Source organism: Bombina bombina, chromosome 2 (assembly GCF_027579735.1).
Source record: "Bombina bombina isolate aBomBom1 chromosome 2, aBomBom1.pri, whole genome shotgun sequence".
NCBI classification, from domain to species: Eukaryota; Metazoa; Chordata; class Amphibia; order Anura; family Bombinatoridae; genus Bombina; species Bombina bombina.
The window spans coordinates 387,218,206-387,244,794 of NC_069500.1; the positions used below are offsets into that span (position 1 = coordinate 387,218,206).

General features: G+C 43.1%; 1 protein-coding gene across 1 annotated transcript in view; it reads left to right on the top strand.

Moving 5' to 3' along the window:
• The window catches only part of PIWIL1 (piwi like RNA-mediated gene silencing 1), a 331,463-nt gene that overhangs the window by 182,301 nt on the left and 122,573 nt on the right, over positions 1–26,589 (top strand). Inside the window, exon 9 of the mRNA XM_053699780.1 lies at positions 4,392–4,517. Within this exon, the coding sequence (XP_053555755.1) occupies positions 4,392–4,517 (126 nt within the window). The remainder of the gene's footprint in view (positions 1–4,391; positions 4,518–26,589) is intronic.

Genomic DNA, 26,589 nt, shown 5'->3' on the forward strand with positions numbered 1-26,589 from the left:
ATGTCTGATACTGCCTCACAATATGCTGAAGCTGAGGAAGGAGAACTTCAGTCTGTGGGTGATGTTTCTGACTCAGGAAGGATACCTGATTCTGATATTTCTACATTTAAATTTAAGCTTGAACACCTCTGCGTATTACTTAAGGAGGTTTTAGCTGCTCTGAATGACTGTGACACAATTGCAGTGCCAGAGAAATTGTGTCGATTGGACAAATACTATGCAGTGCCGGTGTGTACTGATGTTTTTCCAATACCTAAAAGGTTTACAAAAATTATTACTAAGGAATGGAATAGACCAGGTGTGCCGTTCTCTCCCCCTCCTATTTTTAGAAAAATGTTTCCTATGGACACCAACACACGGGACTTATGGCAGACAGTCCCTAAGGTGGAGGGAGCAGTTTCTACTTTAGCAAAGCGTACTACTATCCCTGTCGAGGACAGTTGTGCTTTTTCAGATCCAATGGATAAAAAATTAGGTTACCTTAAGAAACTATTTAGTCAACAAGGTTTTATCCTACAGCCCCTTGCATGCATTGCCCCTGTCACTGCTGCTGCGGCGTTCTGGTTTGAGTCTCTGGAAGAGGCTTTACAGGTAGCGACTCCATTGGATGACATACTTGGCAAACTTAGGGCACTTAAGCTAGCCAATTCTTTTGTTTCTGATGCCATTGTTCATTTGACTAAACTAACGGCTAAGAATTCTGGCTTTGCTATACAGGCGCGCAGGGCGCTATGGCTTAAATCATGGTCAGCTGACGTGACTTCAAAATCTAAGCTGCTTAACATTCCCTTCAAGGGGCAGACCTTATTCGGGCCTGGTTTGAAGGAGATTATTGCTGATATCACTGGAGGAAAAGGTCATGCCCTTCCTCAGGACAGGTCCAAATCCAGGGCCAAACAGTCTAATTTTCGTGCCTTTCGAAACTTCAAGGCAGATGTGGCATCAACCTCCTCTAATGCAAGACAAGAGGGAACTGTTGCTCAGTCCAAGGCGGTCTGGAGGCCTAAACAGACCTGGAACAAAGGTAAGCAGGCTAAAAAACCTGCTGCTCCCCCTATCCGGTAACGGATCTAGTGGGGGGCAGACTTTCACTCTTCGCCCAGGCGTGGGCAAGAGATGTTCAGGATCCCTGGGCGTTGGAAATTATATCCCAGGGATATCTTCTGGATTTCAAAGCTTCTCCCCCAAAAGGGAGATTTCACCTTTCACAATTATCTGCAAACCAGATAAAGAGAGAGGCATTCTTACACTGTGTACGAGACCTCCTAGTTATGGGAGTGATCCATCCAGTTCCAAAAGAGGAACAAGGACAAGGTTTTTACTCAAATCTGTTTGTGGTTCCCAAAAAAGAGGGAACCTTCAGACCAATTTTGGATCTAAAGATCTTAAACAAATTCCTCAGATTTCCATCATTCAAGATGGAAACTATTCGTACCATCCTGCCTATGATCCAGGAGAGTCAATTTATGACTACAGTGGATCTAAAGGATGCTTATCTTCACATTCCGATACACAAAGATCATCATCGGTTTCTCAGGTTTGCCTTTCTGGACAGGCATTACCAGTTTGTAGCTCTTCCTTTTGGATTAGCTACAGCCCCAAGTTCCTTCACGAAGGTTCTAGGGTCGCTTCTGGTGGTTCTAAGGCCGCGGGGCATTTCGGTGGCCCCTTATTTAGACGACATCCTGATACAGGCTTCAAACTTCCAGATTGCCAAGTCTCATACGGACATAGTACTGGCATTTCTAAGGTCGCATGGGTGGAAAGTGAACGAGGAAAAGAGTTCTCTATCCCCACTCACAAGAGTTTCCTTCCTAGGGACTCTGATAGATTCTATAGAAATGAAAATCCAGGTTATCAAAGCTTCTAAATTCCTGCCGTATTCTTCATTCCATTCCGCACCCTTCGGTGGCTCAGTGCATGGAAGTAATCGGCTTAATGGTAGCGGCAATGGACATAGTGCCGTTTGCACGCTTACATCTCAGACCGCTGCAACTATGCATGCTCAGTCAGTGGAACGGGGATTACACAGATTTGTCCCCTTTACTAAATCTTGATCAAGAGACCAGGGATTCTCTCCTCTGGTGGCTATCTCGGGTCCATCTGTCCAAAGGTATGACCTTTCGCAGGCCAGATTGGACAATTGTGACGACAGATGCCAGCCTTCTAGGTTGGGGTGCAGTCAGGAACTCCCTGAAGGCTCAGGGATCGTGGACTCAGGAGGAGTCACTCCTTCCAATAAATATTCTGGAATTGAGAGCGATATTCAATGCTCTTCAAGCTTGGCCTCAGTCAGCAACTCTGAGGTTCATCAGATTTCAGTCGGACAACATCACGACTGTGGCTTACATCAACCATCAAGGGGGAACAAGAAGTTCCCTAGCGATGTTAGAAGTCTCAAAGATAATTCGCTGGGCGGAGATTCACTCTTGCCACCTATCAGCTATCCATATCCCAGGTGTAGAGAACTGGGAGGCGGATTTTCTAAGTCGACTGACTTTTCATCTGGGGGAGTGGGAACTCCATCCGGAGGTGTTTGCACAAGTGGTTCATCGCTGGGGCAAAGCAGAGTTGGATCTCATGGCGTCTCGACAGAACGCCAAGCTTCCTTGTTATGGATCCAGGTCCAGGGACCCCAAGGCGACGCTGATAGATGCTCTAGCAGCGCCCTGGTCTTTCAACCTGGCTTATGTGTTTCCACCGTTTCCTCTGCTCCCTCGACTGATTGCCAAGATCAAGCAGGAGAGAGTATCAGTGATTTTAATAGCTCCTGCGTGGCCACGCAGGACCTGGTATGCAGATCTAGTGGACATGTCATCCTTTCCACCATGGACTCTGCCTCTGAGACAGGACCTTCTACTTCAGGGTCCTTTCCACCATCCAAATCAAATTTCTCTGAGACTGACTGCATGGAGATTGAACGCCTGATTTTATCAAAGCGTGATTTCTCTGAGTCGGTCATAGATACCTTGATTCAGGCTCGAAAGCCTGTCACCAGGAAGATCTATCATAAGATATGGCGTAAATATCTTTTTTGGTGTGAATCCAAAGGCTACTCATGGAGTAAGATCAGGATTCCTAGGATTTTGTCTTTTCTCCAAGAAGGATTGGAGAAAGGATTGTCCGCTAGTTCCTTAAAGGGACCGATATCTGCTTTGTCTATTCTGTTGCACAAGCGTCTGGCAGATGTCCCAGACGTTCAGGCTTTTTGTCAGGCTTTAGTTAGAATTAAGCCTGTGTTTAAACCTGTTGCTCCGCCATGGAGTCTCAATTTAGTTCTTAAAGTTCTTCAGGGGGTTCCGTTTGAACCCATGCATTCCATAGATATTAAGCTTCTATCTTGGAAAGTTCTATTTCTAGTTGCTATCTCTTCAGCTCGAAGAGTTTCTGAACTATCTGCATTACAATGTGACTCGCCTTATCTTGTTTTCCATGCTGATAAGGTGGTTTTGCGTACCAAACCTGGGTTCCTCCCTAAGGTTGTTTCTAACAGGAATATCAATCAGGAAATTGTTGTTCCTTCTCTGTGTCCTAATCCTTCTTCTAAGAAGGACCGTCTGTTGCACAACTTGGACGTGGTTCGTGCCTTGAAGTTTTATTTGCAGGCAACCAAAGATTTTCGCCAATCATCTTCTTTGCTTGTTGTCTATGCTGGAAAGCTTAGAGGTCAAAAGGCTACGGCTACCTCTCTTTCCTTTTGGCTGAAAAGCATCATCCGTTTGGCTTATGAGACTGCTGGAAAGCAGCCTCCTGAAAGAATTACAGCTCACTCCACTAGAGCGGTGGCTTCCACATGGGCTTTTAAAAATGATGCTTCTGTTGAACAGATTTGTAAGGCTGCAACTTGGCGCTTCATACCTTTTCCAAATTTTACAAATTTGATACTTTTGCTTCTTCGGAGGCTATTTTTGGGAGAAAGGTTTTGTAAGCAGTGGTGCCTTCCGTTTAGGTTCCTGTCTTGTCCCTCCCTTCATCCGTGTCCTAAAGCTTTGGTATTGGTATCCCACAAGTTAGGATGAATCCGTGGACTCGGTACATCTTGCAAAAGAAAACAGAATTTATGCTTACCTGATAAATTTCTTTCTTTTGCGATGTACCGAGTCCACGGCCGCCCTGTCTATTCAAGACAGATAGTATTTTTTATGTAAACTTCAGTCACCTCTGCACCTTATAGTTTCTCCTTTTCATCCTTGGCCTTCGGTTGAATGACTGGGGGTGGAGTTAAGGGGGGAGCTATATAGACAGCTATGCTGTGGTGCTCTCTTTGCTACTTCCTGTCAGGAAGGACAATATCCCACAAGTTAGGATGAATCTGTGGACTCGGTACATCGCAAAAGAAAGAAATTTTTCAGGTAAGCATAAATTCTGTTTTTGCTTTCTTTCTTTAACAGCCCTAAACTGACTGTAATTGTGGTTAAGAAGAGGATCAATGCCAGATTTTTTGCACATTCTGGTGGCAGACTTCAGAATCCACCTCCCGGGACCATTGTTGATGTAGAAGTTACTAGACCTGAGTGGTAAGGTTACTGAATGTTTGTGCTCACATATTATTATAGTCTTATAACAATTGTTTGTTTTGTTTTACCATTGGTGTCTAACCTTTTCAAAATTACTAACTTTTACAGTAGATAAAAACTTTTTACTTAAGTTGGAGGGGAGGTAGGAACCACCTTGCCTGCATGTACCTCTTCTATTCCAATATAACATGTATTTCAATTAGTGTAAGCTTTGCTCCAGCTTAATTGTTATTTTGCACTGAAGTAATATATTTTGTACCCTTTTAGTACAGAACTGCAAGGATCCAGCTACCCTTATACCATTGTTATGGCTTCAGCATGTGACCTTGCAATAAATTCCTTTTATACACTCTTTAAAACAGAGTATTATCCTTGTGCTACCCCCCAGTGATTTTGTGGACTGTTGTTACCTTGTACAGGTGAAACTCGAAAAATTTGAATTTTGTGCAAAAGTTAATTTATTTCACTAATACAGCTTAAAAGGTGAAACTAATATATGAGATAGACTCATTATATGCAAAGCAAGATAGTTCAAGCCGTGATTTGTCATAATTGTGATGATTATGGCTTACAGCTCATGAAAACTCCAAATCCACAATCTCAGAAAAATATTCTAGGCTCAAAGTGTCCCACTCTAATTGGCTAATTAAGCCATAACACCTGCAAAGGGTTCCTGAGCCTTTAAATGGTCTCTCAGTCTGGTTCAGTAGGAATCACAATCATGGGAAAGACTGCTGACCAGACAGTTGTGCAGAAAACCATAATTGACACCCTCCATAAGGAGGGAACGCCTCAATAGGTAATTGCAAAAGAGTTTGGATGTTCCCAAAGTGCTGTATCAAAGCACATTAATAGAAAGTTATGTGAAAGGGGAAAGTGTGGAAGAAAAAGGTGCATAAGCAGCAATGATGACCGCAGCCTGGAGAGGATTGTCAGGAAAAGGCCATTCAAAAGTGTTGGGGACTTTCACAAGGAGTGGCCTGAGGCTGGAGTCAGTGCATCAAGAGCCACCACACACAGACGAATCCTGGATATGGGCTTCAAATGTCGTATTCCTCTTGACAAGCCACTTCTGAACAACAAACAATGTCAGAAGCGTCTTACCTGGGGTAAAGAAAAACATACCTGGTCTGTTGCTCAGTGGTCCAAAGTCCTCTTTTCTGATGAGAGCAAATTTTGCATCTCATTTGGAAACCAAGGACCCAGAGTATGGAGGAAGAATGGAGAGGCACACACTGCAAGATGCTTGAAGTCCAGTGTGAAGTTTCCACAGTCTGTGTTGATTTGGGGAGCCATGTCATCTGCTGGTGTTGGTCCACTGTGCTTCATTAAGTCCAGGGTCAACGTAGCCGTCTACCAGGAGATTTTGGAGAACTTCATGCTTCCTTCCGCAGACAAGCTCTATGGGGATGCTGACTTCATTTCCCTGCAGGACTTGGCACCTGCCAAAAGCACCAAAACCTGGTTCAATGACTGTGGGATTACTGTGCTTGATTGGCCAGCAAACTTGTCTGACCTGAACCCCATAGAGAATCTATGGGGCATTGCCAAGAGAAAGATGAGACATGAGACCAAACAATGTAGAAGAGCTGAAGGCAGCTATTGAAGCATCCTGGTCTTCCATAACACATCAGCAGTTCCACAGGCTGATAGCTTCCATGCCACACCGCATTGAGGCAGTAATTGCTGCAAAAGGGGCCCAAACCAACTACTGAGTACATACGGTATGCATGCTTATACTTTTCAGAGGTCCGATATTGTTCTATGTACAATCCTTGTTTTATTGATTGCATGTAATATTCTGATTTTCTGAGATTGTGGATTTGGGGTTTTCATGAGCTGTAAGCCATATTCATCACAATTATGACAAATAACGGCTTGAACTATCTTGCTTTGCATGTAATAAGTCTATCTCATATATTAGTTTCACCTTTTAAGTCGCATTAGTGAAATAAATGAACTTTTGCATGATATTCTAATTTTTCGAGTTTCACCTGTATATACAGAACAATACTGCAGGAGCATGAAGGATATTGTCCAGGATTCTTCATCTCTACTGTACTTTGAGCATATCTAAATGGACAACACCACTTAAGTGTGCATCCTGTGGAATTCTATGGATAATGGATCTGTATGTTTCCTTCCTTTTTCTTTTACAAGATATGACGAGTCCACGGATTTCATCCTTACTTGTGGGATATCGCCTCCTGGTCAGCAGGAAGTGGCAAAGAGCTCCACAGCAGAGCTGCATATATAGCCCCTCCCTTCCCTCCCCCCCCCCCCCCCCGAGTCATTCTCTTTGCCTGTGTTAGTGATAGGAAGAGGCAGAGTGAGGTGTTAGTTATAGATTCTTCAATCAAGATTTTATTGTTTTTTAAGTAGTCCCTCAGTGTGCTACTTTGTTCTGGGGTATAGCCTAGACCAAATCACTCTCTTCACTGCAAAAAGAGAAGCATTTGGTGGCTTCAAAGCAATGGGAACTTGTGGGTTATAATTCTCACTGCGCCTCCCAGAGTGTTGCTGCCCTGCTTGTAAAGTCTGAGGGAAGGAAATAAACTCAGTACTTTTTTATGTCCACAGGCCAATGTGAGGAGAGAATTTAGGACCTCGCAAGCCGGGTGGAATGCCTTTGCTGTCGGGCAACATGAGGTAAGTGCTGTCTTTATTTCTGGGGGGAAAGCATCTCAGAAGAAGGCTTGGGCACTTTGTCATTTTTCAATATTCCTCATGGTAGTACATGTAAGTTTCCCCTAGCTATTAGTAGACTTAAGGCAGCTGGGACACTGGGGTTTGCATGTGTCTTATCTACCGGTGGTTTTATATTTTATATTCAGACTGACCGGGTGAGATTATAATGAGCTCTGGGATTATTAATATCATGCTCATTGTAACGCAGAATGTGTGTATCGGATCGCCCTATGTTGTGGATTATTGTGATCACATTTATTAAGGGCAGTATACAGGTGTTTTTTATATGTCTCCCGGTGCCTATATTTAAAGCAAGGGTGCCCGGGAGATTGCACAGACAACATTTTCTCTATATATTTTCTGATAACTGTGTTATACACTTTTTCTGTTTGTCCCCGGCGCCTATACTTAAAACAAAAGATGGCGACCGGGAGCTGACTAAGGTAACGCCTACGAGGGGCGGGGCTTGTCCAATTGCGCTCTGGGGTGTCTGGCTATCTCTCACGACGGCCAGGGGCTTAGACAGTAACAGTGGAATAACATTGTACTATACACGTTTTTATCTGTGCTGGCTCCCATTGGCTTGTATTAACAGGTCTTACGGCCAACAGGGAGGTTTATTTTATGGCATATGTAAAAAGGACATTTATGTCTTGTCTCCTGCTGTGTGGTTTTAAACTAATATAACAACCGACAGGGAGGTTTGATTCCTTACGGCTTTAAGGGACATCCGACAGGAGATCTCCTTGCAGGGGTTATGATTGTTTTTTTACTGTCCCCAACATATTCATTACATAGGGGTATTGTTTTTCATCTTCAACTCTGCTCCATTTGTCTTACATTAGACCGGGAGTTTTTCACTTGAGGCGTCCACGATGGGCAGAGCTATGGTGCGCGCCATCATTTACCCGCTTGTGGTAGTTTCTTACTGAAAGGGATGCCAGAGCCCTCGCAGCTATACTATAGTATATAGTTGAGAGGCTTTATGCGTGAGGGTCTTTCAGTGGTCTAGATAATGTTCTCTGCTGAATTAGCATATAGCAGAGCAGTTTTAGAGACACTCAGTATGTACGTTTATCTGTCAGTGCCCCATTCAGTTACTGACAGACTCCTATAGGCTACGTATGAAGTCTGGGGGTTCTGGGTTTTATGCCATATATAGCAAAAGTAACTTCACCTTTTTTGGGGTATTGTGCCAATTTAAGTCACAGTTCTTCTCTGGTATCCCTTCAGATTAAATACATATTTTTTTTCCCTGTAGGGGACCATCCTTGAGTTTTTGCTACAGTCAGCTGTTTGCGATAATTTAGCTTTCTGTTTAATATAGAAAAAGTACACTCATAATTTAAAATTTAAAGTGACAGTAATGTTTCATTAAAATGTTACACTCCATTTTTCTGCATTTTCTACTCTTAAGGTATTTGACTTTTGGGAGTAGGGTGTTAATGTTCATCCTGTGACACTAACCTATAGTGGTCCAGGATTATCAGGACTTTTGCACTACTGGTGTAATCTGTCCTTGTGTATCCAGTGAGAAGGACCTCAAAGAAGGTTTAAAGAAGCTTTTTGTTCATCAAGGTTTCCTATTACAACCGACGGCCTGCATTGTACTAGTTACAACTGCGGCGGCCTTCTGGTTTGTCCTCTTAGAAGAGTCTCTTAAGACTGAGACTCCTTTAGAGGAAATTTTAGATAGAATTAAGGCTCTTAAGCTGGCTAATTCTTTTATTACGTACGTCACCTTTCAGATTGCCAAGTTGGCGGCTAAGAATGCCGGATTTGCCATTTTAGCGCGTAGTGCATTATGGTTAAAGTCTTGGTCTGCTGATGTGTCATCCAAGTCAAAGCCTTTGGCTATTCCTTTCAAAGGAAAAACCCTATTCGGGCCTGACTTGAAAGAAATCTGTTCTGACATTACGGGAGGTAAGGGTCATCTCCTACCTCATGATAAAGCAGCTAAACTGAGGGGTAAACAATAGTTTTTGTTCCTTTCGGAACTTCAAAGGAGTCCCTGCTTCTTCTTCCGCTAAACAGGAATAGAATTTTGCTCAAGCAAAAGCCGTCTGGAGACCCAACCAGACTTGGAATAAAGGTAAATAACTCAAGAAGCCCACTGCTGCTTCCAAGACAGCATGAAGGGGTGGTCCCCGATCCGGGACCGGATCTAGTAGGGGGCAGATTTTCTCTCTTTACCCAGGCTTGGATAGGAGATGTTTAGGACCCCTGGACACTGGAAATCGTATCCCAAGGGTATCAACTGGAATTCAAAGATTCTCTCCCAAGGGGGAGGTTTCTCCTTTTACAATTGTCTGTAGACCAGATAAAAAGAGAGGCGTTCTTACGTTGTGTAAGATCTCTCTACTATGGGAGTAACTCGTCCCGTTCCAGTACTGGAACAGGGGCAGGGGTTTTACTCAAATCTTTTCATGGTTCCCATAAAAGAGGGAACGTTCAGACCTATTTTAGATCTCAAGAGTCTAAACAAGTTTTTTAGAGTCCCATCCTTCCAGATGGAGACTATTCGAACAATTCTACCTTTGATCCAGGAGGTTCAATATATGACTACCATGGACTTGAAGGATGCATACCTTCATATTCCTATCCACAAGGCTCATCATCAGTTCCTAAGGTTTGCTTTCCTGGACAAACATTTTCAGTTTGTGGCTCTTCCCTTCGGGTTGGCCACAGCACCCAGAATCTTCACGAAGGTTCTTGGGTCCCTTCTGTCGGTTTTCAGGCCGCGGGGTATTGCAGTGGCGCCTTATTTAGACAATATTCTGATCCAGGTGTCTTATCATTTGACAAAGTCTCATACAGACATGGTTCTGTCCTTTCTGAGGACTCTCGGGTGGAAGATGAATCTAGAAAAGAGTTCACCAAGTCCACAGACAAGGGTTCCCTTCTTGGGAACTCTGATAGATTCCATATCCATGAAAATTTTCTTGACAGAGGTCAGAAAGTTAAAGAGTCTGAATACATGCCGAGCCCTTCAGTCCAATCCTCGGCCATCAGTGGCTCAGTGCATGGAGGTAATTGGATTGATGGTGGGGGCAATGGACATCATTCCGTTTGCTCGTTTTCATCTCGGACCACTACAACTGAGCATGCTCAGGCAGTGGAATGGAGATTATGCAAATTGGTCTCCTTAGATAGATCTGGACCGGGAGACAAGCGACTCTCTTCTTTAGTGGTTGTCGCCGGATCATCTGTTCCAAGGGACGTGCTTCCGCAGACCCTCATGGGTGATAGTGACTACGGACGCCAGCCTACTAGGTTGGGGTGCAGTCTGGAATTCCCTGAAGGATCAGGGTTTGTGGTCTCGGTTGGTGTCTCTACTTTCAATCAATTTTCTGGAATTGAGAGCGATATTCAATGCGCTTCAGGCTTGGCCTCAGTTGGCTTCGGCCAAATTCATCCGTTTTCAGTCGGATAATATCACGACTGTGGCTTTAATCTATCATCAGGGAGGAACAAGGAGTTCCTTAGCGATGACAGAAGTCTCCAAGATAATTCAGTGGGCGGAGGCTCACTCTTGTTATCTGTCAGCAATCTACATCCCAGGAGTGGAGAACTGGGAAGCAGACTTTTTAAGCAGACAGACATTTCATCCGGGGGAGTGGGAATTCCACCCGGAGGTCTTTGCCACTCTGATTCTCAGATGGGACAGACCGGAATTGGATCTGATGGCGTCTCGTCAGAATGCCAAGCTCCCAAGATACGGATCCAGGTCGAGGGATCCTTGGGCCGAACTGATAGATACCTTGGCAGTGCCTTGGTCGTTCAGCCTAGCTTATGTGTTTCCACCGTTTGCTCTCCTTCCCCGGGTGATTGCACGGATCACACGGGAGAGGGCTTCGGTAATTCTAATCGCGCCTGCATGGCCTCGCAGGACTTGGTATGCCGATCTAGTGGACATGTTCTCTCTGCGGCCGTGGAAGCTTCCATTGAGGCAGGACCTTCTTATTCAGGGACTCTTCCAACATCTGAATTTTGTTTCTCTGCAGCTGACTGCTTGGAGATTGAACGCTTAATTTATCTAAGCGGGAGTTCTCTGATTCGGTCATTGATACTTTGATTCAGGCACGTAAGCCTGTCACTAGAAAGATCTACCATAAGACATGGCATAATTGTCTTTATTGGTGCGAATCCAAGGGCTACTCATGGAGTAGAGTTAGGATTCCGAGGATTTTATCTTTTCCAAGAAGGATTGGAAAAGGGGTTGTCAGCAAGTTCCTTAAAGGGAAAAATTTCTGCTTTGTCGATTTTACTTCACAAGCGTTTGGCAGATGTTCCAGACGTTCAGTCTTTTTGTCAGGCTCTGACCAGAATCAAGCCTGTATTTAGACCAATTGCTCCACCCTGGCGTTTGAATTTAGTTCTTAATGTTCTTCAAGGGGTTCCGTTTGAACTCATGCATTCCATAGATATTAAGTTGTTATCTTGGAAAGTTTTATTTTTGGTTGCTATTTCTTCTGCTCGGAGAGTTTCCGAGTTTTCAGCGTTACCATGTGACTCGCCTTATCTTATTTTCCATTCTGATAAGGTGGTTTTACGTATCAAACCTGGTTTCCTTCCTAAGGTTGTTTCTAATAAGAATATTAATCAGGAAATTGTAAGAAGGAGCGCCTGTTGCATAACTTGGACGTGGTCCGTGCCCTGAAATTTTACTTGCAGACGACTACAGATATATATATATATGCAGCTCTGCTGTGGAGTGCTTTGCAACTTCCTGCTGACCAGGAGGCGATATCCCACAAGTAAGGATGAAATCCGTGGACTTGTCATATTGTAAAAGAAACAAATTTATCAGGTAAGCATACATTTCCTTTTCTCCAACATAGGTGTGTCCGGTCCACGGCGTCATCCTTACTTGTGGGATATTCTCTTCCCCAACAGGAAATGGCAAAGAGCCCAGCAAAGCTGGTCACATGATCCCTCCTAGGCTCCGCCTTCCCCAGTCATTCTCTTTGCCGTTGCACAGGCAACATCTCCACGGAGATGGCTCAGAGTTTTTTGGTGTTTAAATGTAGTTTTTATTCTTCAATCAAGAGTTTGTTATTTTAAAATAGTGCTGGTATGTACTATTTACTCTGAAACAGAAAAGAGATGAAGATTTCTGTTTGTAAGAGGAAAATGATTTTAGCAACCGTTACTAAAATCGATGGCTGTTTCCACACAGGACTGTTGAGAGGAATTAACTTCAGTTGGGGGAAACAGTGAGCAGACTTTTGCTGCTTGAGGTATGACACATTTCTAACAAGACTTGGTAATGCTGGAAGCTGTCATTTTCCCTATGGGATCCGGTAAGCCATTTTCTTAATTTTCAATATAAGAATAAAAGGGCTTCACAAGGGCTTTAAAGACTGGTAGACATTTTTCTGGGCCAAAACGATTACTATATAAGCATATTTAATGGTTTATAACTTTGGAGAGTTATTTTAATCTTGGCAATTTTGTTAAAAAAACGGACAGGCACTGTATTGGACACCTTTTTCACTGGGGGCCTTTTCTAGTCATAGGCAGAGCCTCATTTTCGCGCCACTAATGCGCAGTTGTTTTTGAGAAGCAAGGCATGCAGATGCATGTGTGAGGAGCTCAGATCCACTGAAAAAGCTTATTGAAGGCGTCATTTGGTATCGTATTCCCCTCTGGGCTTGGTTGGGTCTCAGCAAAGCAGATACCAGGGACTGTATAGGGGTTAAATGTAAAAACGGCTCCGGTTCCGTTATTTTAAGAGTTAAAGCTTTCAAATTTGGTGTGCAATACTTTTAAGGCTTTATGACACTGTGGTGAAATTTTGGTGAATTTTGAACATTTCCTTCATACTTTTGCGTATATTCAGTAAAAAAGTGTGTTCAGTTTAAAATTTAAAGAGACAGTAACGGTTTTATTTTAAAACGTTTTTTGTGCTTTATCAAGTTTATGCCTATTAACATGTCTGAACTATCAGATAGACGATGTTCTGTATGTTCGGAAGCCAAGGTTCCTATCCATTTAAATATATGTGATGAATGTGACAAACAAAGTAGGGACAATGATGCCACTGATAATAATGTTGCCCAAAATTATTCCTTAAGCGAGGGGAGTAAGCATGGTACTGCATCATCCCCTTCTATGTCTACACCAGTCTTGCCCACTCAGGAGGCCCCTAGTGCATCTAGTGCGCCAATCCTCCTTACTATGCAACAATTAACGGCTGTAATGGATAATTCTATTAAAAACATTTTAGCCAAAATGCCCACTTATCAGCGAAAGCGCGACTGCTCTGTTTTAGATACTGAAGAGCATGAGGACGCTGATGATAATGGTTCTGACATGCCCTTACACCAGTCTGAAGGGGCTAGGGAGGTTTTGTCTGAGGGAGAAATTTCAGATTCAGGAAAAATTTCTCAACAAGCTGAACCTGACGTTATTACATTTAAATTTAAATTGGAACATCTCCGCGCTCTGCTTAAGGAGGTGTTATCTATTCTGGATGATTGTGACAATTTGGTCATTCCAGAGAAATTATGTAAGATGGACAGGTTCTTAGAGGTCCCGGTGCCCCCCGAAGCTTTTCCTATACCCAAGCGGGTGGCGGACATTGTAAATAAAGAATGGGAAAGGCCCGGCATACCTTTTGTCCCTCCCCCTATATTTAAGAAATTATTTCTTATGGTCGACCCCAGGAAGGACTTATGGCAGACAGTCCCCAAGGTCGAGGGGGCGGTTTCTACTCTAAACAAACGCACCACTATCCCTATAGAAGATAGCTGTGCTTTCAAAGATCCTATGGATAAAAAATTAGAGGGTTTGCTTAAAAAGATGTTTGTTCAGCAAGGTTACCTTCTACAACCAATTTCATGCATTGTTCCTGTCACTACAGCAGCGTGTTTCTGGTTCGAGGAACTAGAAAAGTCGCTCAATCAAGCATCTTCTTATGAGGAGGTTATGGACAGAGTTCAAGCACTTAAGTTGGCTAACTCTTTTACCTTAGACGCCACTTTGCAGTTAGCTAGATTAGCGGCGAAAAATTCAGGTTTTGCTATTGTGGCGCGCAGAGCGCTTTGGCTGAAGTCTTGGTCAGCGGATGTGTCCTCCAAGAACAGATTGCTTAACATCCCTTTCAAGGGGAAAACGCTGTTTGGCCCTGACTTGAAAGAGATTATTTCAGACATCACTGGGGGAAAGGGCCACGCCCTTCCTCAGGATAGGTCTTTTAAGGCTAAAAATAAAACAAATTTTCGTCCCTTTCGCAGAAACGGACCAGCCTCAAATTCTACATCCTCTAAGCAAGAGGGTAATTCTTCTCAAACCAAGCCAGCCTGGAGACCGATGCAAGGCTGGAACAAGGGTAAGCAGGCCAAGAAGCCCGCTACCGCTACTAAGACAGCATGAGACGCTGGCCCCCGATCCGGGACCGGATCTGGTGGGGGGCAGACTCTCTCTCTTCGCTCAGGCTTGGGCAAGAGATGTTCAGGATCCTTGGGCGCTAGAAATAGTTTCTCAAGGTTATCTCCTGGAATTCAAGGAACTACCTCCAAGGGGAAGGTTCCACAGGTCTCAATTGTCTTCAGACCAAATAAAAAGACAGGCATTCTTACATTGTGTAGAAGACCTGTTAAAAATGGGAGTGATTCATCCTGTTCCATTAGGAGAACAAGGGATGGGGTTTTACTCCAATCTGTTCATAGTTCCCAAAAAAGAGGGAACATTCAGGCCAATTTTGGATCTCAAGATCCTAAACAAATTTCTCAAGGTCCCATCGTTCAAGATGGAAACCATTCGGACAATTCTTCCTACCATCCAGGAAGGTCAATTCATGACCACGGTGGATTTAAAGGATGCGTATCTACATATTCCTATCCACAAGGAACATCATCGGTTCCTAAGATTCGCCTTTCTGGACAAGCATTACCAGTTTGTGGCACTCCCATTCGGACTAGCCACTGCTCCAAGAATTTTCACAAAGGTACTAGGGTCCCTTCTAGCGGTGCTAAGACCAAGGGGCATTGCAGTAGTACCCTACTTGGACGACATACTGATTCAAGCATCGTCTCTGCCACAAGCAAAGGCTCATACGGACATTGTCCTAGCCTTTCTCAGATCTCACGGGTGGAAAGTGAACGTAGAAAAAAGTTCTCTATTCCCGTCAACAAGAGTTCCCTTCTTGGGAACAATAATAGACTCCTTGGAAATGAAGATTTTTCTGACAGAAGCCAGAAAATCAAAACTTCTAAGCTCTTGTCAAGTACTTCATTCTGTTCTTCTTCCTTCCATAGCGCAGTGCATGGAAGTAATAGGTTTGATGGTTGCGGCAATGGACATAGTTCCTTTTGCGCGAATTCATCTAAGACCATTACAACTGGGCATGCTCAGACAGTGGAATGGGGATTATACAGATTTGTCCCCGACGATCCAAGTAGATCAGAGGACCAGAGATTCACTCCGTTGGTGGCTGACCCTGGACAACCTGTCCCAAGGGATGAGCTTCAGAAGACCAGAGTGGGTCATTGTAACGACCGACGCCAGCCTGGTGGGCTGGGGCGCGGTCTGGAAACACCTGAAAGCTCAGGGTCTATGGTCTCGGGAAGAATCTCTTCTCCCGATAAACATTCTGGAACTGAGAGCGATATTCAATGCTCTCAAGGCTTGGCCTCAACTAGCAAAGGCCAAATTCATAAGGTTTCAATCAGACAACATGACGACTGTTGCATATATCAACCATCAGGGGGGAACAAGGAGTTCCCTGGCGATGGAAGAAGTGACCAAAGTAATTCAATGGGCGGAGCTTCACTCCTGCCACTTGTCTGCAATCCACATCCCAGGAGTGGAAAATTGGGAAGCGGATTTTCTGAGTCGTCAGACATTTCATCCGGGGGAGTGGGAACTCCATCCGGAAATCTTTGCCCAAATAACTCAATTATGGGGCATTCCAGACATGGATCTGATGGCGTCTCGTCAGAACTTCAAGGTTCCTTGCTACGGGTCCAGATCCAGGGATCCCAAGGCAACTCTAGTAGATGCACTAGTAGCGCCCTGGACCTTCAACCTAGCTTATGTGTTCCCACCGTTTCCTCTCATTCCCAGGCTGGTAGCCAGGATCAATCAGGAGAGGGCTTCGGTGATCGTGATAGCTCCTGCGTGGCCACGCAGAACTTGGTATGCAGACCTGGTGAATATGTCATCGGCTCCACCATGGAAGCTACCTTTGAGACGGGACCTTCTTGTTCAAGGTCCGTTCGAACATCCGAATCTGGCATCACTCCAACTGACTGCTTGGAGATTGAACGCTTGATTTTATCAAAGCGTGGGTTCTCAGATTCTGTCATTGATACTCTTATTCAGGCTAGAAAGCCTGTAACTAGAAAAATTTACCATAAAGTATGGAAAAAATATATCTGTTGGTGCGAATCGAAAGGATTCCCATGGAACAGGGTAAAAATTCCTAAGATTCTATCCTTTCTACAAGAGGGTTTGGAGAAAGGATTATCTGCAAGTTCTTTGAAGGGACAGATTTCTGCTTTATCTGTTTTACTTCACAAGAAGCTGGCGGCTGTGCCAGATGTTCAGGCTTTTGTTCAGGCTCTGGTTAGAATCAAGCCTGTTTACAAACCTTTGACTCCTCCTTGGAGTCTCAATTTAGTTCTTTCAGTTCTTCAAGGGGTTCCGTTTGAACCCTTACATTCCGTAGATATTAAGTTATTATCTTGGAAAGTTTTGTTTTTGGTTGCAATTTCTTCTGCTAGAAGAGTTTCAGAGTTATCTGCTCTGCAGTGTTCTCCTCCTTATCTGGTGTTCCATGCAGATAAGGTGGTTTTGCGTACTAAACCTGGTTTTCTTCCGAAAGTTGTTTCTAACAAAAATATTAACCAGGAGATAGTTGTGCCTTCTTTGTGTCCGAATCCAGTTTCAAAGAAGGAACGTTTGTTGCACAATTTGGATGTAGTTCGTGCTCTAAAGTTCTATTTAGAGGCTACAAAGGATTTCAGACAAACATCTTCCTTGTTTGTTGTTTATTCTGGTAAAAGGAGAGGTCAAAAAGCAACTTCTACCTCTCTCTCTTTTTGGCTTAAAAGCATCATCAGATTGGCTTATGAGACTGCCGGACGGCAGCCTCCTGAAAGAATCACAGCTCATTCCACTAGGGCTGTGGCTTCCACATGGGCCTTCAAGAACGAGGCTTCTGTTGTTCAGATATGTAAGGCAGCGACTTGGTCTTCACTGCACACTTTTACCAAATTTTACAAATTTGATACTTTTGCTTCTTCTGAGGCTATTTTTGGGAGAAAGGTTTTGCAAGCCGTGGTGCCTTCCATCTAGGTGACCTGATTTGCTCCCTCCCATCATCCGTGTCCTAAAGCTTTGGTATTGGTTCCCACAAGTAAGGATGACGCCGTGGACCGGACACACCTATGTTGGAGAAAACAGAATTTATGTTTACCTGATAAATTACTTTCTCCAACGGTGTGTCCGCCCTGGTTTTTTAATCAGGTCTGATGATTTATTTTCTCTAACTACAGTCACCACGGTATCATATGATTTCTCCTATGCAAATATTCCTCCTTTACGTCGGTCGAATGACTGGGGAAGGCGGAGCCTAGGAGGGATCATGTGACCAGCTTTGCTGGGCTCTTTGCCATTTCCTGTTGGGGAAGAGAATATCCCACAAGTAAGGATGATGCCGTGGACCGGACACACCGTTGGAGAAAGTAATTTATCAGGTAAACATAAATTCTGTTTTTTTCCCCCTGCTGTACCTTTTCTAGCCCTGGGGCTTACTTTTAGGAAACACACACCATAAGTGATTCCCTATACTCTAGGAAGTAGGGACAGAATATGACCACTTACCATTTCTTCTTAACGACTAAATAATTTTTAGTTCTGTCCGTCATATGATAGGACAAAGTCCTTCTTAAAGTCTGTTATTTTTGCGTGTTTATGAAATTGACCTTTTAAAGTAATGTGTAATTTCTGCAACAATCTAATTTGAGTCTAATATTTTCACCTTTATTATTTGACCAATCTTTGTAGTTAAAAGCCAAACATCTACATAAATAGATTGGTGTAAAAATATAAACCCATTATTGGTGATACATTTTCTTTTTTTCCATAAAGAAAATTCTACATGGAACGTTTCCCTTACCTAGATTTACATTTTACTGCTCGTAAAGTACACACTGACATAACTTGTCTAATTTTTTTTATTTTTTTAATGTATTAATTCACTCATTTCAAAAAGGTTTTGAAACAGAATTTACTTTTTGCTACCAAAGCAGCGTAAAGATTGATAACTGTCTGTTATTTATTCTGACACACCAATGGTGTGAATATCCAAATCTTCTTTTGTATAGGTCCTCAATCCTTTTTGGTACCCAATGATCTAAAATTGAAATAGCCAAAGTTGTTTTAGAGGTTGTCCAACTAGAATGCCAAAAATGTTATTAAGTAATCTTCCAATAAGTTGATTTCCACAAGATCATAACACATGGGATTACTTTCCCTGTCCAACAGTAGATTCTAGAGCATTGCTCCACCCCCATATTCCCAGCACCCCCTATTATGTTCCTACTGTTGTACATTTTATGCTCTTTGGAATATTATTTGCAGTAATGTACTTCATGTACGGCTATGTACACTATTATATGCAAATCTCTAGAAGCTGTTTGTTTATTGCATGTGCAGCAGCACACATAATGATTTTTACACAGGCAGATCTTCTGTCTCTATAAATATATGCTCCTCTAGGTATATTACTCTGTATGTTTAATTCCAAATGCAGTCGTCTGTATGTTAGTACAACATTGTAGATTCTTTAGAGATAATATTTATTGGTATCTCTTTTATACCTATGCTATGTATAATTTATATCTCTGCACAAAGGTTCTATCATGCAGAAACTGAACATTGATCATGAATATTTTAATTAACAGTAGAGATCCTTTAGCACTAAGATCAATTGGTATCTCTTTTATACCTATTGTTTGAATAATTTATATGTATGCACATATGCTTATCATGCAGATACTGAACATTATTCATGAATATTTTCATTAACAATGTACATTGTGTATTCACTTTGTAAGTATAAGCTGTATCTGCTTATTCTAGACATGGATTTACAAGTATTTACTGTGTACCTGTTGGTGTATATGTGGTGCTTCTCTAGTCAGTAAGGACAAGTGGCAGGTTAAATATGGGTTATGCATTAGTATATACATGTATACTACATACTGATGCTTATGTCATGTACAGATTTATAAACCTATGTATAAGTTAAACAATTTTAGGATTCATCGGGAAAAATAGTTTTAATATCCAGACTGATCTTTTTGTCCTTCAATAAATTGAGCGTTTTGTTTTCTTTGAAGCAGATTCCTCCTTATTGACTAGCGGCCCTATCTCATGTTGCCAAAAATCCTTCATAGGCAGCAGCCTTTATAAAGGATTTTGAGGATATGGGAATAATTTACCCCAGTACCAGTGTTGCCTCAGGGTCAAGGGTTTTACTCCAATCTGTTAATTATCCGAAAGGACTTATAGTCCTGTCCTAGATTTAACAGCCCTAAACATGTTTGTCAGGGTTTCCATTTGTATAATGGGAACATTACGCACAATTGTATCCTTAATCTAAAATGAGTCAGTTTATTGCTACTATGGACCTCAAGGATCCATATCTATACAAAAGGATTATTTCTTAACTAAAATATGGTGAGTCCACAACGTCATCAGTTACTAGTGGGAGTATCACTCCTGGCCTGCAGGAGAAGGCAAAGAGCACCACTGCAAAGCTGTTAAGTGCCACTCCCTACCCATAATCCCCAGTCATTCTCTTTGCCTATGTCAATGGAGGAGGTGAAGTTCTGGTGTCTGAAGAAAATTGGTTTCTTTCGCTACAAGCAAGATTTTTTTGGGGTCTAGCTGTAGCCCACGTTAATCTCTTCAGTAGGGTAGTGGTGGCTTTAAAGCAGTTTGGAACTTGAGGTGGGCCTTGCTGCATTTTCCTAACATTTTGCTTCCCTTTTATAGAAAGCCAGAGTAGGTATACTCTGTTCTTTTTTTTTTTCTATAGGTCTCTGTAAGGAGGTGCAAAATCTGTCCTCCTGCTAGATGGCAGGTAAATTCCTTCGTTTTCTGGGGCTGGGAGACTGGCACTAAAGGGGTTTTAAGCTGAAATCTCTCTGCATTCATGTTTGGGACTAGAATCCTGGGTGCAGGATTAATTGCAGACAGTGGGCAGGAACATTTTGTATGTGAGATTGAGACTGAGGTCAATCTCCTTTATTGGGAATGAAGGAGTTAATCCTATTTCTTCTGTTAAGTGTGATCAGTCCACGGGTCATCATTACTTCTGGGATATTACTCCTCCCCAACAGGAAGTGCAAGAGGATTCACCCAGCAGAGCTGCATATAGCTCCTCCCCTCTACGTCACTCCCAGTCATTCTCTTGCACCCCAACGACTAGATAGGATGTGTGAGAGGACTATGGTGATTATACTTAGTTTTATATCTTCAATCAAAAGTTTGTTATTTTAAAATAGCACCGGAGTGTGTTATTACCTCTCTGGCAGAGTTTGAAGAAGAATCTACCAGAGTTTTTGCTATGATTTTAACCGGAGTAGTTAAGATCATATTGCTGTTTCTCGGCCATCTGAGGAGAGGTAAACTTCAGATCAGGGGACAGCGGGCAGATGAATCTGCATAGAGGTATGTAGCAGCTTTTATTTTCTAACAATGGAATTGATGAGAAAATCCTGCCATACCGATATAATGTCATGTATGTATACTTTACACTTCAGTATTCTGGGGAATGGTACTTCACTAGAATTACACTGTAAGAAGTACATAAAGCTGTTTAATAACTAGAAATTATGTTTAACGTTTTTGCTGGAATGTAAAATCGTTTTCATTTGCTGAGGTACTGAGTGAATAAATGTTTGGGCACTATTTTTCCACTTGGCAGTTGCTTAATCTTTTTTCTGACAGTTTCTGTTCTCTCTCACTGCTGTGTGTGAGGGGGAGGGGCCGTTTTTTGGCGCTTTTGCTACGCATCAGATATTTCAGTCAGCAGCTCATTGTATTTCCTGCATGATCCGGTTCATCTCTACAGAGCTCAGGGGTCTTCAAAACTTATTTTGAGGGAGGTAATTTCTCTCAGCAGAGCTGTGAGAATCATAGTTGACTGAGATAAAAAACGTTTATTCTGTAATTTGTTTCCTGCTTTCAGAATTTGTTATCTTTGCTAATGGGATTAAACCTTTGCTAAAATTGTGTTGTTTATAAGGATTGAGGCTATAACTGTTTCAATTTATTAATTTTCAACTGTCATAGATCTTCTGTGCTTCTTAAAGGCACAGTACGTTTTTAATATTATTCTAATTGAATTGTATTCCAAGTTGCAAGTTTATTTGCTAGTGTGTTAAACATGTCTGATTCAGAGGAAGATACCTGTGTCATTTGTTGCAATGCCAAAGTGGAGCCCAATAGAAATTTATGTACTAACTGTATTGATGCTACTTTAAATAAAAGTCAATCTGTACAAATTGAACAAATTTCACCAAACAACGAGGGGAGAGTTATGCCGACTAACTCGCCTCACGTGTCAGTACCTGCATCTCCCGCTCGGGAGGTGCGTGATATTGTAGCGCCGAGTACATCTGGGCGGCCATTACAAATCACATTACAGGATATGGCTACTGTTATGACTGAAGTTTTGGCTAAATTACCAGAACTAAGAGGTAAGCGTGATCACTCTGGGGTGAGAACAGAGTGCGCTGATAATATTAGGGCCATGTCAGACACTGCGTCACAGGTGGCAGAACATGAGGACGGAGAACTTCATTCTGTGGGTGACGGTTCTGATCCAAACAGACTGGATTCAGATATTTCAAATTTTAAATTTAAACTGGAAAACCTCCGTGTATTACTAGGGGAGGTGTTAGCGGCTCTGAATGATTGTAACACAGTTGCAATACCAGAGAAAATGTGTAGGTTGGATAAATATTTTGCGGTAGTGGTACCGGCGAGTACTGAGGTTTTTCCTATACCTAAGAGACTTACTGAAATTGTTACTAAGGAGTGGGATAGACCCGGTGTGCCGTTCTCACCCCCTCCGATATTTAGAAAAATGTTTCCAATAGACGCCACCACACGGGACTTATGGCAAACGGTCCCTAAGATGAAGGGAGCAGTTTCTACTTTAGCTAAGCGTACCACTATCCCGGTGGAGGATAGCTGTGCTTTTTCAGATCCAATGGATAAAAAATTAGAGGGTTACCTTAAGAAAATGTTTGTTCAACAAGGTTTTATATTGCAACCCCTTGCATGCATTGCGCCGATCACGGCTGCAGCGGCATTCTGGATTGAGTCTCTGGAAGAGAACATTAGTTCAGCTACTCTGGACGACATTACGGACAGGCTTAGAGTCCTTAAACTAGCTAATTCATTCATTTCGGAGGCCGTAGTACATCTTACTAAACTTACGGCGAAAAATTCAGGATTCGCCATTCAGGCACGCAGGGCGCTGTGGCTAAAATCCTGGTCAGCTGATGTTACTTCTAAGTCTAAATTGCTTAATATACCTTTAAAAGGGCAGACCTTATTCGGGCCCGGGTTGAAAGAGATTATCGCTGACATTACAGGAGGTAAAGGCCATGCCCTGCCTCAGGACAAAGCCAAAGCTAAGGCTAGACAGTCTAATTTTCGTTCCTTTCGTAATTTCAAAGCAGGAGCAGCATCAACTTCCTCTGCACCAAAACAGGAAGGAGCTGTTGCTCGCTACAGACAAGGCTGGAAACCCAACCAGTCCTGGAACAAGGGCAAGCAGACCAGGAAACCTGCTGCTGCCCCTAAAACAGCATGAATTGAGGGCCCCCGATCCGGGATCGGATCTAGTGGGGGGCAGACTTTCTCTCTTCGCCCAGGCTTGGGCAAGAGATGTCCAGGATCCCTGGGCGCTAGAGATAATATCTCAGGGATACCTTCTGGACTTCAAATACTCTCCTCCAAGAGAGAGATTTCATCTGTCAAGGTTGTCAACAATCCAGACAAAGAAAGAGGCGTTTCTACGCTGCGTACAAGAGCTCTTGTTAATGGGAGTAATCCATCCAGTTCCACGATCGGAACAGGGACAGGGGTTTTACTCAAATCTGTTTGTGGTTCCCAAAAAAGAGGGAACTTTCAGACCAAATCCTGGACTTAAAGATCCTAAACAAATTCCTAAGAGTTCCATCGTTCAAGATGGAGACTATTCGGACAATTTTACCTATGATCCAAGAGGGTCAGTACATGACCACTGTAGATTTAAAAGATGCTTACCTTCACATACCGATTCACAAAGATCATTACCGGTACCTAAGGTTTGCCTTCCTAGACAGGCATTACCAGTTTGTGGCTCTTCCATTCGGATTGGCTACAGCTCCAAGAATCTTCACAAAGGTTCTGGGTGCTCTTCTGGCTTGTACTAAGACCGCGGGGAATCTCGGTAGCTCCATACCTAGACGACATTCTGATACAAGCTTCAAGCTTTCAAACTGCCAAGTCTCATACAGAGTTAGTACTGGCATTTCTAAGGTCACATGGATGGAAGGTGAACGAAAAGAAAAGTTCACTCGTTCCACTCACAAGAGTTCCCTTCCTGGGGACTCTTATAGATTCTGTAGAAATGAAGATTTACCTGACAGAGGACAGGCTAACAAGACTTCAAAGTGCTTGCCGCACCCTTCATTCCATTCAACACCCGTCAGTGGCTCAATGCATGGAGGTAATCGGCTTAATGGTAGCGGCAATGGACATAGTTCCCTTTGCACGCTTACACCTCAGACCACTGCAACTGTGCATGCTAAGTCAGTGGAATGGGGATTACTCAGACTTATCCCCTTCTCTGAATCTGGATCAAGAGACCAGAAATTCTCTTCTATGGTGGCTTTCTCGGCCACATCTGTCCAGGGGGATGCCATTCAGCAGACCAGACTGGACAATTGTAACAACAGACGCCAGCCTTCTAGGTTGGGGTGCCGTCTGGAATTCTCTGAAGGTTCAGGGACAATGGAGTCAGGAGGAGAGTCTCCTGCCAATAAACATTCTGGAATTGAGAGCAGTTCTCAATGCCCTCCTGGCTTGGCCCCAGTTGACAACTCGGGGGTTCATCAGGTTTCAGTCGGACAACATCACGACTGTAGCTTACATCAACCATCAGGGAGGGACAAGAAGCTCCCTAGCTATGATGGAAGTATCAAAGATAATTCGCTGGGCAGAGTCTCACTCTTGCCACCTGTCAGCAATCCACATCCCGGGAGTGGAAAACTGGGAGGCGGATTTCTTAAGTCGTCAGACTTTTCATCCGGGGGGAGTGGGAACTCCATCCGGAGGTCTTTGCCCAAATACTTCGACGTTGGGGCAAACCAGAGATAGATCTCATGGCGTCTCGACAGAACGCCAAGCTTCCTCGTTACGGGTCCAGATCCAGGGATCCAGGAGCAGTCCTGATAGATGCCCTGACAGCACCTTGGGACTTCAGGATGGCTTACGTGTTTCCACCCTTCCCGATGCTTCCTCGATTGATTGCCAGAATCAAACAAGAGAGAGCATCAGTGATTCTAATAGCACCTGCGTGGCCACGCAGGACTTGGTATGCAGACCTGGTGGACATGTCATCCTGTCCACCTTGGTCTCTACCTCTGAAACAGGACCTTCTGATACAGGGTCCCTTCAAACATCAAAATCTAACTTCTCTGAAGCTGACTGCTTGGAAATTGAACGCTTGATTTTATCAAGACGTGGGTTTTCTGAGTCAGTTATTGATACCTTAATACAGGCTAGGAAACCTGTTACCAGAAAGATTTACCATAAGATATGGCGTAAATACCTATATTGGTGTGAATCCAAAGGTTACTCTTGGAGTAAGGTTAGGATTCCTAGGATATTGTCTTTTCTACAAGAAGGTTTAGAAAAGGGTTTATCTGCTAGTTCATTAAAGGGACAGATCTCAGCTCTGTCCATTCTGTTACACAAACGTCTGTCAGAAGTTCCTGACGTCCAGGCTTTTTGTCAGGCTTTGGCCAGGATTAAGCCTGTGTTTAAGACTGTTGCTCCACCATGGAGTTTAAACCTTGTTCTTAATGTTTTACAGGGCGTTCCGTTTGAACCCCTTCATTCCATTGATATCAAGCTGTTATCTTGGAAAGTTCTATTTTTAATGGCTATTTCCTCGGCTCGAAGAGTCTCTGAATTATCAGCCTTACATTGTGATTCTCCTTATTTGATTTTTCATTCGGATAAGGTAGTTCTGCGTACTAAACCTGGGTTCTTACCTAAGGTAGTTACTAACAGGAATATCAATCAAGAGATTGTTGTTCCTTCTTTGTGCCCAAATCCTTCTTCGAAGAAGGAACGTCTACTGCACAACCTGGATGTAGTCCGTGCTCTAAAATTTTACTTACAGGCAACTAAGGAATTTCGACAAACGTCTTCTCTGTTTGTCGTTTACTCTGGGCAGAGGAGAGGTCAAAAAGCTTCTGCTACCTCTCTTTCTTTTTCGCTTCGTAGCATAATTCGTTTAGCTTATGAGACTGCTGGACAGCAGCCTCCTGAAAGAATTACAGCTCATTCTACTAGAGCTGTGGCTTCCACTTGGGCCTTCAAGAATGACGCCTCTGTTGAGCAGATTTGCAAGGCTGCAACTTGGTCTTCGCTTCATACTTTTTCCAAATTTTACAAATTTGACACTTTTGCTTCATCGGAGGCTATTTTTGGGAGAAAGGTTCTTCAGGCAGTGGTTCCTTCTGTATAAAGAGCCTGCCTATCCCTCCCGTCATCCGTGTACTTTTGCTTTGGTATTGGTATCCCAGAAGTAATGATGACCCGTGGACTGATCACACTTAACAGAAGAAAACATAATTTATGCTTACCTGATAAATTCCTTTCTTCTGTAGTGTGATCAGTCCACGGCCCCGCCCTGTTTTTAAGGCAGGTAAATATTTTTTAATTTATACTCCAGTCACCACTTCACCCTTGGCTTTTCCTTTCTCGTTGGTCCTTGGTCGAATGACTGGGAGTGACGTAGAGGGGAGGAGCTATATGCAGCTCTGCTGGGTGAATCCTCTTGCACTTCCTGTTGGGGAGGAGTAATATCCCAGAAGTAATGATGACCCGTGGACTGATCACACTACAGAAGAAAGGAATTTATCAGGTAAGCATAAATTATGTTATTGGTGGCTCATGGATTGATTTATTGTATCTGCAGACGTGGTACTTCACTATCTAATCTGTGAGCAAGGTGTTTTTGGCCTGGTTTGGGTTGTCGCTAATAATTGCGATCCTTGTAGCCTACTCTGATGCGGTACTTAGTCAGGAAGTGGCTTTCTTTTCTTTCATATAGGTGGCAATAGTCCATGAGCTAGTGATG